A 13,611-nucleotide genomic window follows, 5' to 3' on the forward strand; every position below is an offset into this window, starting at 1 on the left:
TATTCATTGCGAATCGAATAAGCCGATTGGTTGAATGGGAGCCAATCAGCAATCACTCACTATGTTATTAAATACCGAATAATAATTGTTGATGGTGAATAAGTATGCCGAATATTTTCGACCAGTATTACTAGACCTGTAGATACGAACCTTCATTGTAGTATTCAAAGAGTTTTTAATGTCTAGTACATTTAGAGAGTTCCTTTAAAACTGGTTGCTTTTCAGTTTTTTTTGATACCTCACAGTTTTTACAATTGAATCCGCTATTAAGTTTTATATGTTTATTTTTTACCATTGCGCGGATTGGTTATGATTAATCGATTTTTTGCGCGTTTACTGATGAAGTGTGTCTCTATTTTATTGTAGCGTTTCAATCGATAAGTGTTCTCGATGTCATGGTGGATTATCGTAATGGTTATGGTTTAATTTAATGTACTGTAAGCTAGTAATTAATATTTTAATCTTGTAGTGGGTTCCTGAATTAATCTGTGACTACCTAGTAAGGTTATTTTTTTACTTTTTATATTATCACAGTAGGGAGAACAAAGGTCAATAAAACACAAAACAATTTTTAATTACTTTTATTATAAAAAATCGAAACGAAAGGAACATTTATTACGATAAGAAAAAAACTGTTACAATTGTTATAGACTTGATCGATGTACAGATATTATTGTCTATAGATCACAGGCTACAAAGAAATATTATAATGGCCGAAATACATAAATTATGTAAATCTAAATTACGAAAACAAAAAATGTTAGGATATTTTCTCAATAATAATATCAGTTTGGCCAAATATTTAATAATTATATCGGAAAATAATTGATTCTGATAAATGGTATTTCTTGTTAATTTGATTTTATTTACATTTTGTCATCATAAAAGAGCCAAACAAATCTGAAAAAATATGTTACATGCAAGAAAATGAGTGCAAGAATAGTATTGCATTAACCTTGACTAGCTTTGTATAATACTGTGATAATGTATAATACTTTTAGCCTTAAGATAATTTTTGGCAGTCCGAAAAATATATCTATTTTCTTGCATTTTCAATTTTTAATTTATTATTTAGAAAAAAATCGTAGTTTTTGAGAATTATAAAACTTAATATGCTTACGTGTTTACTTATTTGATTTTTAACCAACTACCAAATAAGGAGGAGGTTCTTATAATATAATCCTGTGATCTATTAGACTGGGGAAAAACTAAAATACTGGAAAGTAAACCAAATAATAATAAATGCTTCAATAATAGTGACGATAGACCCGCGGTCATACAGACAGCGAGCGCTTACGAGGTAGCGGAAGCGGGTTAGTAAATTACAAAGACAACTTAGGTATATAACATAATTTTTAACATAATGAAGCATTTTATATTTAAGTCCGCTTAGTGTACGAACGCAGTACTTTTAAAGCGTGAATATAAACTTACTGATTACCTACTTAGGTAAGTCTCAATGCTTTTAAAAATCCATGGTATGGATTTTTTCCAAATGAAAAAAAAACAACCCGCTTCCGTATAAATTTAATTAAAACTAAACAAATAAAAAGTGATAAAGACAATAAAACTAAAATACGGTAGAACTCACATTATATTTAAAATGCGTTTTAAACGAGTGTATCAATGTTACGCTAAACTTCAAGTTATTTAATTAAGTATTAATGTTTGGTACAAAAATACGCATGTTTCTTTGTTATTTTTTCCATACAAACAATATTAATATCTACATACTTAAATACAATAAATTAAGTGTTTTCACTTTTAATACAATAAACAATTTTAATGACCGCAGTCACTTAAAGATTCACTTTTGAGAAAAGTGACTTATAATTGGCAAGGACTTGCATTGAAAAGTAAGCTAGATTCGATAAATTTAAAAATTTCCATCACCATTTTTCTTTTTGATTTACGACCACGTTGCAAGCCAGCGAAAGTGCCGTAAGTGAACAAATATTTTTATTTGTACAGTTAGTCATATCTTAAGGAACCTCATCAAGTAAAATAAACATGTTTTGCCAAAGTCCTGAACTAAACGAGATGGTAGAAACGAAAATAACATTGTAGATATAAGAGGCACTTACTGCATTGATTGCTAAGTTCCTTTCGTGAATTCAGTCGGGTTTTCAACATTTAAATGAAAAGTTTATTTCTTGTGAATTTTTCTCTGCAGTATAGAGATTATCAGATATATAGAGTACAATATTAATTTACAAAAGCGTATTTTATACAATACTAATATCATTACCGCATACGGTTTTAGATATGCTTTTCACAAATAACATTATTAAGAATGATGAAAATTTCTATCACAAAATATGAATGAAATCGCTTTCCGCTTACAATTTGAACAAGGCCTTATGGCTTTACATAATGACATGTATGAAATATAATGTGATATTTTTGAATAAGTCTTACTACCTATAAACAAGTCTAGATAGCCTGTTATTTCTAGAAGTCCAAATATTAACTTTGGTACATACATTTTTTATTTTAAATTTTTCATAAGATTATATTGATACATAACGATCTCCAGCATTTGCGCGATTGTTCTGAAACAAGATATGGATCCATTAATTTTCTGTATGAGTATGAGATTTTATTCCTGTAAAATTCTTGTCACCTCATTATTTCAACTAAATGACACACGAAGAAAGCGATGTGTCAGAACTCCAAAGTTTTATATTATACACTGTTTTTTATACATTACAATGTATTATTCGTAGACATTTTTATTGAAGTGGAAAAATGCATTTTCCGTTCCTTTTTAAACCAATACATAATACATAAAGCATTAAAAAAAAACAAAACATTTACAGTTTCTGCAGATATCATCAAAAAAATTAAAACAATTGACTACCCAGTTTTTACCAAGATTTATGTTTGTTACCTTTGAGGCCATTTTCAAACTGCTTGTGACGGTGGCGGTGGGCGCGCCCGCTGCGGCTGCCATAGCCATGATGATGATGCTAGGTATATAGCAATAACTACTTGTATATATCCTCACCTTGCTCAGCGTCACTTCCTTCCAGTGCTCAAGTCTTGTAGCTCACTGCTGTCGTCACTGGACGCGCTCGCTCCGCAGCCGTTGGTGACGGTGGCTGTGGGCGCGCCCGCTGCGGCTGCCATGGCCATGGACAACGGGATCGTGATGAATTGCGGCTGGCTTGATGATGATGCTAGGTGATAGAAAAGGATTATTAAATAAGATCGCAAATCGAATGAAAATATGTGGTAGGTTTCTACATAGTATAATTATCGGCACGGATAAGTGCTCTCGGCGGAAAAGTGGGGATCGCTTTGCGCACCGTACACTTATGGCAATAAACCAAAAAATCACTTCTTCGCAGATGAAGGTCAGGGCTCAATATCCTTGCCGATGATTATACGTATTACAATAAAAAAAATAGTAAACTACACTCACCACCCTCCTGCCCCTGATTAGCAAGTCCCAATATAAATCCATGCGGATACCCCATAGCCAAGTTCCCTAGCCCCAGATTATTGCCGATGCCATCGAGCCCAGCCAGAACTCCTGAGTGGTACAGCATGGCTCCCCCCGGCATCTCTAGCTTGGGCAAGAGTTTCGGCAGCGAAGGCTTGCTGCTGTCGGCTTCTTGAGTCGTTGAAGATGTGGATGCTAGTGGGTCGTTGTGAGATTCTCTGAAAGGAAGAATGGGTGTTTAGTGTTGGGGATATATTGTCATGACATATTGCTATAAAGCTATTCTACGAAATAAGAGATTAGCTTGCAGCCGTTAAACCTGCGTGCACAATATTTGGCCATCTGCCATTTAGTTTTTTCTTGGCTATAGTCCACGATTTTTAAAGTGGTGGACTAACTTAATACCATTAACCTCATAATTAAATGAAAAGACGTAATAGGTTATACTTTAAGAATAGAAAGCCCTTCTTTTCCAAGATATTTTGGCTAATAATTGTATATATTCTTTCATTCCAAGTTTGCGACAATATCCTAAGTCATTAGGGTTTCTACGTTGGTAGAAGTCTCTCACCTCGGTTTGACATCTCGTTCATTGGGATCGCACCACTCCTGCTTGTGGACTTGCAGTAGCTTCTCACTGGGCGACTCCGGTTCACTGCCGCTCTCGTCCCCGCTGTCACCTGATGATGCTGGCTCATCCTGGGAACAAGGGTTGTAAGTTTAGAGACTGGGTAATTTATTGTCATAGAAAGCTGACTGAAAAATTGTAGTGTTGAGTGCAGTACACGTTTTTAACGTGCAATCTGATTAACATAGGACTACTTCAAACCTTCTTAGAGGCAGTTCGGACTCCTAAGATGACCCAATGATCAAACAATCAGATAAATAATAATTGAAGAGTCATAGAGATAAATATTTTGGTTAAATGGATGACACATTGCAAAAAGAATCGTCCACTTTTGTGTTTGCTTGAATGAAAACGTGATTTAAGCTGCAGTAAACTCCTCACGCAAGGCATATTGAGTCATAACCCTCTTCAAGTGACCGTGTAATTTGAGGTGTAAGTTGCTTTCACACTATTTATCAAAACTCAAGTACCTGCCGAAGTACTATTATTGTTGTACAGTTTAATCTGCATATTGATTACTGAATTACCTGCCTGTGTGCAGTTCCCGAATAAAAGAAAGTCTGTCTCTTATCATGAAATGGATCGCGAAGAAAATTTACTTGACAAATTGCGTGTCATTACCGAAATGGTTTTATCAATAAATGTTGTTCTCTAAATACTTAATGACAAGTGGGATTGGATTTTAATGGAAAGGGAAAGATGAAATTATTGGTCAACGAATAGCGTTTACAAAGTTGGTGTCCAGTTTCAGCCGTGGTTGAATGTTATCAGAATAAAAATTTTTGCTGATCTTTAAGTTACTAGCGACCCGCCTCGAATTCGAAACCGCATCAAAATCCGTTTCGTAGTTTTAAAGATTTAAGCATACATAGGTATATAGGGACAGAGAAGTTGACTGTTTTATACTATGTACTGATTTTGGCTTGACCACATCAACTTACATACATATTATGTATCTGTCCCATCTTCCAAGTAAAATATTCAAGGCCCAACTTTCCCAGCTAAGTTAGAGTAAAAATCTCAATTTGGCTCACGTCATAATTTCCTCAGGTTTATTTAAGTTTTCCTCTCAAGTTACTTGGCGCACTCTAAATCCGACACAGGTGCTACTGAAACTCTGCACTTACAGCGTTTAGCTGTGGAGTGTAAAAACGTTTGTAGACACTTACAGCGTTATACTGCTTATCAGACGAGTGAACTTAAGTGGTATGGTGTTAAGTGACGAAGATGTTTTTCGGAGTTTTTGGTGTGTTTTTTTTTACTATGTATCATCTGTATCATGTATCATCATTCTGTGGATCGTCTAGAGTTTCAAGAAAGGTATTGAACGTGAATGATCATCCAAAGCTACTATAACTTTCTTGCAAACTGCCTCTAACTTTAAGACCCCAAGTTATATTATTAACAAAGATATTTTTATTTTGCCGTAGTAATGCCCACCAACAATACATAATATTACAAGCCTTATAAAATCCACATAAACTTTAACAAAAAACCACCTATCGTAGCCGCCATTACTCAGCCGAAACTTCAAAGTCTATTGATGTCATACACAGACACACATACAAACAAACATACATACAGACGAACAGACGTACATACAAGGCTTTGTGACGTCACAAAGATAAATCACGGCAGTAATTAGCTGGTATCGTTCGCATCAAGCAGCACAATTGTTAATAAATACCTACATAGGATGATTTCCAGGGACGGCTGCGCGGGCGCCGATAACATCGTTGTTACTGTTGTGGTTAGGTTAGTGTGGATACGCCATGTATTTGTGCTTTTTTCAAGTTTTTTTTAGATTTTGTAGGTAGAGTTTGTGCTCAACCTACTGTTAGGTATATTTTTAATTTTACAGTGCTCAAAGAATGTGTTCAGTAAAAAAAATGTGGTATTCATTTCGGCAATGAAATGGTGACAAAGGTACCTATATATTTCAGGTTTAGTGAAATCTAGCATATTTGACTTTGTTATTCAAAGATTCTCCTATAATTTATTTGTTTCTACGTATTGATTTATGCATTTTTATACTCACACTATAGATAAACACGTCAGGAAAGTAAGAACTCACGAAGGTATTGTTTATTTCTAAAGAAAATTTTAAATTATCTCCGCTATGAACTGGCATACACAAACAGTACATTAGAAAGAAAATAAATTTTATTGCGTAATAAAAGACGCATACACACACTTAAAATTAGACATAAATAGAAATTAACTTTCTTCTATGCAAACAATAAGGGCGTGTCCACACTAGTCTAGCTCAGCTAGCTCGCGTGGGCGTCGCCTTTATTCGCCGACGCACTAAATAATAATAATTGTGCTTAACTAACTACCGTTTAACGCATTCGGCTTTCTTCTGTGCATCTGATAACTTGCGTACGGCCGGGAAAAAAGATTCATTGGTTGTTTACCTTTTATTATGTGCGTGTGCTGTTGTAAGCTTTTTTCTAGGTTGTTTTTCATTAATTAGAAGGGCTATAGATAAAGGGCTTTTAATATCTATTGTGTACACCGTGAACTAGTATATTGCAGTATGGGAATAATGCTTTCAGTTGGTATTATAAAGTACATTGGAAAGAAAATAAATTTTATTGCGTAATAAAAGACGCATACACACACTTAAAATTAGACATAAATAGAAATTAACTTTCTTCTATGCAAACAATAAGGGCGTGTCCACACTAGTCTAGCTCAGCTAGCCGCGTGGGCGTCGCCTTTATTCGCCGACGCACTAAATAATAATAATTGTGCTTAACTAACTACCGTTTAACGCATTCGGCTTTCTTCTGTGCATCTGATAACTTGCCCGTACAGTGGGGAAAAAAGATTCATTGGTTGTTTGCCTTTTATTATGTGCGTGTGCTGTTGTAAGCTTTTTTCTAGGTTGTTTTTCATTAATTAGAACGAGTGTAGATAAAGCACATTTTAATCTCTATTGTGCAGACAGTAAAAGTGGTCTGTATGAGAGAATAATGCTTTCAGATAGTACTATAAGGTACATTGGCGTTATTTTTTTCTGTTAATTCTTTTATGTTTTCCCTCTTTTTAACGATTTAGTTTGTCAATAGCAGCATAGCGTTTTCCCAACTAGGTACATGTATTGGGGTCGGCTGATCGTTTAACTATATGCAGCTGAGTACCAGTATTTTACATGGAATAACTGCCAGTCAGAGTTCCTGAACCTAGTGTCCCGTGCAACCCAATTCCCGTTGGTAAGACTGTAAGAATTTCTAGCTTCTATCCATAATGAGTGCCAAATTATTCTTCATTAAAAGATGGTGACCCATCCACGGACCGACCACGACAAGCGAAGCTTAACTGCTTAACGGTTTTTACTAAGCCACGAGTTCTTCATATTTACATTTAGCAAGAAAAGGTTACATTGATTCTGCTGACGCTACAGTAGGGTGGCTAAGTGTCCGCGGGTACAATCGGCGCGCCGTTTTAGGACGCTACAGTTTGTTTACCAAGTCATGACGTCACAATGCTACAGTTACCTCATTATTGTGCTAACTGTACATTTACTGGCTGTGTTCACTTAGTTAGATCTTGGGCTGCTAATTTATAGGAGAGAATTTGTTTGATAATTCAGGATAATTAACAAATCGATTTACCATAAAACTTATATTTTTACTACATTCTGACAAATAAAGTTTTCTTTCTTTCAAAATTTTCTTACTCACTACTTAATTATATTACATAAAATGAATAATATTAGCCAATGATTTTTTCTTGGTAAATGAGTTTCAATTTTGGATAATTAAGCACATGTTTGAATGTTTTTTATGCAAGTTCTATTTTAACCGACTTCTTTTTGTCTGTTACAAAGTTTTGAATAGCAACAGCCAAATTTCATAAAAAAATATGGTTAACTTGTATTTCACTTTTTGCTTTTTGGATGTTTAATTTGGATTTGTAGTTATACTTTTATCAATTCGATAACCATATATTAAAAATAAAAGTTCTGATTCAAAGTATTACAGATTTCCATTGTTTCTAAGAACCGTCTGACAAGATCAGATATTTAATTGGGCAATTACAATAAATCACCAGAACCCAGTTTTGAATATCAACAATGAGATCTGTATCTTAAATTGCAACGTAATTATAATTAAGATTAACAGATGCATTGCTTTAATTACGACTTCAGTTGAAATCAGAAACAACCCATGAAAGCTGAGGAGGTTATATATGTATATTAGGGTGTCCCAAGACATAAGGGGGATTTTTTTTTTCTCGAATTAAAGTACGCATACCCTCTAATTTTTTTCGTTTTGACCTCATTATCTCCTATAATAAATATTATCTCGATCAGACAGTGGTAACCCGTGCCGACTTAATGCCAAAGTTTTCACATGAAAATTTGTACTGACTTACTATGGAGAAATTTAGATCTTAATTATTATTACTAAAAATAAACCTCGAATACATCCAAATAATGTTTTATCTTCTCATATACATTGAAAAATAATTTCATTGTTAAAATTTTCATTTCAAAGTAGTTTTTTTTTACAGTCAGGATAAATTTTCCGATGTTCTAGGACGGTACCTAACAATAATTGTTTTTGTTCCTCATCTACTGTGATTAATCAATAAAAGTCTTGCATGAACTTCACCGATCTTTCGGCCACATCGTTCACTAACTCTCAGTGCTGAAACTTTGGCTTCTTGATACGAAGCATTATTTGACTAGAAGGTAGGACACATTCATGTAGAAAACTGTCATTAATTTTAAGGCGATCGATCAAAGAACTCGTTTTTTACTGAAATGAAGTTAGAGGTGATTTTGTCATACAACGTACCGTTAAGAACTTCTTTTGAAAAAAAAAAATAACCAAAGACAAAATAACCCCTGAAATACGATACATCCAATCGTTTTTCAAGAGTTATTTCCTCTTTGCTCCTCTGAAGCGCGTGCTTTCTGTAACTCGCGCTAACTGTAGGCCGGCTGCTCTCCTGGCTGTCATTTAACATTTTGGACAGTCGTTTCGGGTAGTCAGAAGCCAATAAGTCTGACACTAGTCTTATCAAAGGGTATTGGGTTGCTGGGTAACTGGGTTGAGAAGTCAGATAGGCAGTCGCTCCTCGTAAAACTCTAGTACTCAGCTGAATCCGGCAAGACTGGAAGCCGACCCCAACATAGTGGGAAAAAGCTCGGGACATGATGATTTATTCTCAAAATCAAACAAATTACATATGTAAGTTGCTGAAAAAGTCGTGATGGCGTTGCTTAAAAACGTCTTGTGTCTTTTGTCCCTCCAAACTTGATACAAGGTGACGAGTTTCGTCACACAATTAGGCAAAGATTTTGTTGGAATACGCGCCTTTTCCCAGTAGATAATGCATTCGCGAATAGTAAGATTTACGTTTTCATTCACAATTAAATCAATTTCCCGAATAGCACTAAGTACATAGTATACAACAAAGTCGCTTTTTCTGTCCCCGTGTCCCGTTGTAAGCTTACCTAATTCTTCAAAACTACGCAACCGATTTTCATGCGGTTTTCCCTAATAGATAGAGTGATTAAAGAGGAAGGTTTACATTATAATAACAAACATTAAATAGCGGAGAAATACTGTTATTCCTTGCGAAGCCGGAGCGGGTCGCTAGTTGTACAATGAAACTGCCAGAACTTGTCCATTAGACGGAAGTTTTGAGCCCGTCATTTGATGCTTTAGGTCCCCTAATTGAAAATATACCCTTTTTATAACTGCGTAAGTCTAGTGACATGTTGGCTATTTGAAAATAATGATTCGATCACTAAATAACAAGAAATCACAAGCACATCGACGAGTTAGATCGCGTTAGTCTTAGAGAGCAAGTATGACATACATTCAAATGTAAGTCGGCACGGGTTACCGTGGTCCTACCATCATAAAATTTTATTTATAATAGTTTTGGACCAAAAGGAAAAAAATAGGAGGGTATGCGTTAAAAAAAAATGATTTTGATTTTTTTGGGACACCCTAATGTATATTCTAGCTGAATTTCAGTAGGAAGTTATGAGGTTAAACATAGCATAAAAGCCAACTTTGTTTTTTGCAATACAATTTAATACATGAAATCATGAGGTAGGTATTTCTAACCATTTCCCGTAATATGAAAAGTTGATATTTTTAAAGGGGTTTTATAAGATTTACAGAATAGCGTAGATGCCGTCGTATCCAAAACAATTATTTATTCTTTTCCCTTTTTTACAGATCAGAAACACATATCACATCTGCATAGGAAGGACTAAGAAGAATTCATTTTCTATAGAAATAGTAATTATGTGTTATTTTTGACCATTAAGAACGCTTGAAACCAACAAAAATTAAAACCTCATTATCCAAAATCTAAAGTACAAAATTCCACCCAAATTCGCAGTTCCAAAAAACATATCCACTTACAGGAAACAAGTTATAAATCACCCCAAGTACATACAACTATATAATACTGTAAGCGTACGAAAATCCCCATTACCGCCACATTGAATGCACAGGTGCACGCAAGTGATACATGGTATGTTCCCGTAACGTACGTTTTTATTTGACTAACGCAAATATTTTGCAAATTGACGTCAGTAAGTGACGTATGTAAATATGTGGTTTGGGCAATTGATTAGGTGTTTTAAATGAGTGTGAATCAGGAATAGTTACTGTATCGTATGTTTTTTGGTTAATGAGTAACGTTAGAGGTATAGGCGAGAAAATTATTGATGCCTAAGTGTAATGCGATACAATATTGTGGGAAGTCTTGAATAGGTACATCATGAATATGATGTGATATGATTTTATTATGTTTATGATTTTATATGGGGTGGTTATTGGTGAATGTCTCAATTAGTCGAGTGATACCTAAAGAAAATTAAATATATTTTAAAATGAAGTAGTAGGTTGATATTATTTCATAGCATCAGTAGTGACAGTACATCAAAATCTAATGAAGAATGATCTGTACAATATTTAACTATTTCGGAAGAGCGTAATTTCATTTTTTATCAAGTAAAACCACGGGAAATAGAGAGTCTGGGATACGTAAATTTTATCCGGTGATAAATTTTCTTTTCACTATATTTTTTCGAAGCAGTTTTAGTAATATGGCATTTCCTCTTCCAATATAAATAACCATGTTTAGATTTAGTATTTTCTGGAAACCATAGTGACGTCATATAGATTGTGTTTGATTGTAAACGGAAGAAAAACAGATCTAACATGATGCGCCTACGCAAATTGTGAATTTGTTGAGTAGATTCTAATTTCGTTTTATCTGTGTTTACGTTGCTGTAAATAACGTTAGATTTGTTAAACGATGGTAGACGTCCCAGCTTTAACTGAATTAACGTATCGAACTTGCACTTTTGATTATCAGGAAAGACAACTTTCATCAATACAGACTTAGGTAGTACTGTTACTTCCATAGCTTTGAGAGACAACACGATACGGAAATAGGATCTTTACCATAGTATCCATACCCATTACTATAAAAATATTACTTTATTATGACCAAATTAAAAAGATCCAATTGAGACTACACCGTACGGAGACAATCGATAGATCGTATCAGTATCGATCGTGTTCGATATATCGATACGATACGATACAGGTGCTCGTAATAAGACGAATTTGTACTACACTATGATTTTTGTGTCACTTTAAATTCGTAATTTATAGAGTTCAAGATAATTATTGTAAAAGTCGTTTTAATGTGTGAATGATAAATGAAATAATATGAGGTTCCGAATAATTTGGCTACCGTTATTATTATTGTGATTAATGAAATATGAGATTACAGTGTTGCTCGTAAATTATATCGAAATGAGATACGGTTCGTCGAGGTTAGTGTTCGGTAGTTATTTTATCTACTGCTTCTGTCGCTATAGGTAGTAATTTTTACCAATATAATTAGTAAATATTTGTGCAAACCTTTCAAGATTTTTTTAAAGAACTATACTATTAAAACAACCTATGCTCTGTTACTGTTGCTATGAACCAATTAACACCCCTGCATGCAAACCCAACTTTTTCTCCAAAAAACAACTCAAAAACCAGATTTTCATACAAAACAGTACAGAAAAGATAAAAATCTCGCGATAACAACGAAAAGCTGAGCGTTATTTCCACCGAATACATTGTAAATCATTATTCAAGGACCCCATACAAATGTCCGACACACATACAGACTAACAAACATGTGTATAGTGAAGAATTCCTATTATACCGGCCGGAATGCGTCTGGTTGATTTTGAATGGTCGCTTATTATGCACCCATTTACACCCAAGGAGCGGGCGCAAGGATTTAAGTTACTGGATGGGGCTACGGGTTTTTTGTTGCGTTATAAATATTTGGGTCATATTTAAATTGATAGTGTAGTTTATGCAGTTATGGAAGATTTGTCTTGGAGGATAATTTGGAGTATTAGGTAATGATTATGAGCATCATATTTAAATTGAATTAGAGAGGTTAAAGAGACTATTCTTCACTTCAAATATCAAACATATTCTTTGATATACAGTCAAATGACAAAAACAAACAATTTTTTTTATAGTGCAGTTATAAATAGTGTCGACGCAATCGTTGCTAATTTATGAGTATCGGCATTATAGCATTGCAAGATTCCATGGAAAATGGCTCTCACCTATTAGGTACACTATTTACAACAAACATTAGATTTTTAGAAACATTTTTTTCTTTTTATCTCTTTAATGAAATAATGGTTGGCAGGAGGATTGCATTTGTTTTATAATTACTTCATCGCAAGACTGCCACATCCAGCACCCACTAACTCTTCACCGAAGATACGAAAACAGTAGCCCAAAGGCGTTTGATACGCATCTCGATAGCAGTAACAAGGGCCGTGTTCGTGTCAATCGCGCTAATGTTACCGCCGACGCACAATTGGTTAAGTGCATGTATATGTTATTTTCATACACTCTCATGCAGTAAGGGATTGAAGGGAGGACATAGAAAGTGGGTTTAAAGATGGACAAAGTATGTGTATTTTAGTGTTCTTAAGTCTAACAGGTATGTCCCTGTTGTTTGGAACAAGAACAGATAGGGTCATAAGTTTTGAGCGTAGTCTGAGTTTCTTTAGCTCCCAGCTTGCAAGCATTTTACTGCATACAAATGGAGTATTGGTTGGCTTTCCGACAAGAATATACAAAATTGATATCATTTTTTTATCTGATCTTAAATCATCAGCGTCAATAATGAGTTTCTTTCAAATAGCTACACAACTACACTTTAATACGTTACTCTACGATATTTCCGCTGTTTATTTTCTGATAGTTTTATTTTTAACGAAATCATTTATTTTGCAAGTTGGATAGAAGATCACTTTTACACGTCAAGTTATTATAACAACGCTAGGGCTATCTTCTGACTGTCCTTGACAAGAAATACCGAAACAAACTCAATTCCCTCTTCTACACTACAACACAGCATCAACATTCACAGCCCATCCCAGTTCGCACATCGCCTCCTAACCCAAACACAGCATCATCAGTATAACTGATTGTAACACAATTAACTGGTACACGTGGCGACGTAACCG

The 13,611-nt window shown here is 34.6% G+C and overlaps 1 protein-coding gene across 2 annotated transcripts in view; it reads right to left on the reverse strand.

The window, feature by feature from the left end:
* Positions 1–566: 566 nt before the first annotated feature.
* The window catches only part of LOC110376086 (serum response factor homolog), a 208,429-nt gene continuing 195,384 nt past the window's right edge, over positions 567–13,611 (reverse strand). For both annotated transcript variants that reach the window (XM_049847618.2, XM_049847617.2), the window contains 4 exons: positions 4,017–4,144; positions 3,425–3,663; positions 3,008–3,179; positions 567–2,552 (listed from right to left, as the gene is read on the reverse strand). In XM_049847618.2, coding sequence (XP_049703575.1) covers positions 3,019–3,179; positions 3,425–3,663; positions 4,017–4,144 — 528 coding nt within the window. In that variant the 3' untranslated portion in view covers positions 567–2,552; positions 3,008–3,018. The remainder of the gene's footprint in view (positions 2,553–3,007; positions 3,180–3,424; positions 3,664–4,016; positions 4,145–13,611) is intronic.

Source organism: Helicoverpa armigera, chromosome 7, assembly GCF_030705265.1.
Source record: "Helicoverpa armigera isolate CAAS_96S chromosome 7, ASM3070526v1, whole genome shotgun sequence".
Taxonomy (NCBI): Eukaryota; Metazoa; Arthropoda; class Insecta; order Lepidoptera; family Noctuidae; genus Helicoverpa; species Helicoverpa armigera.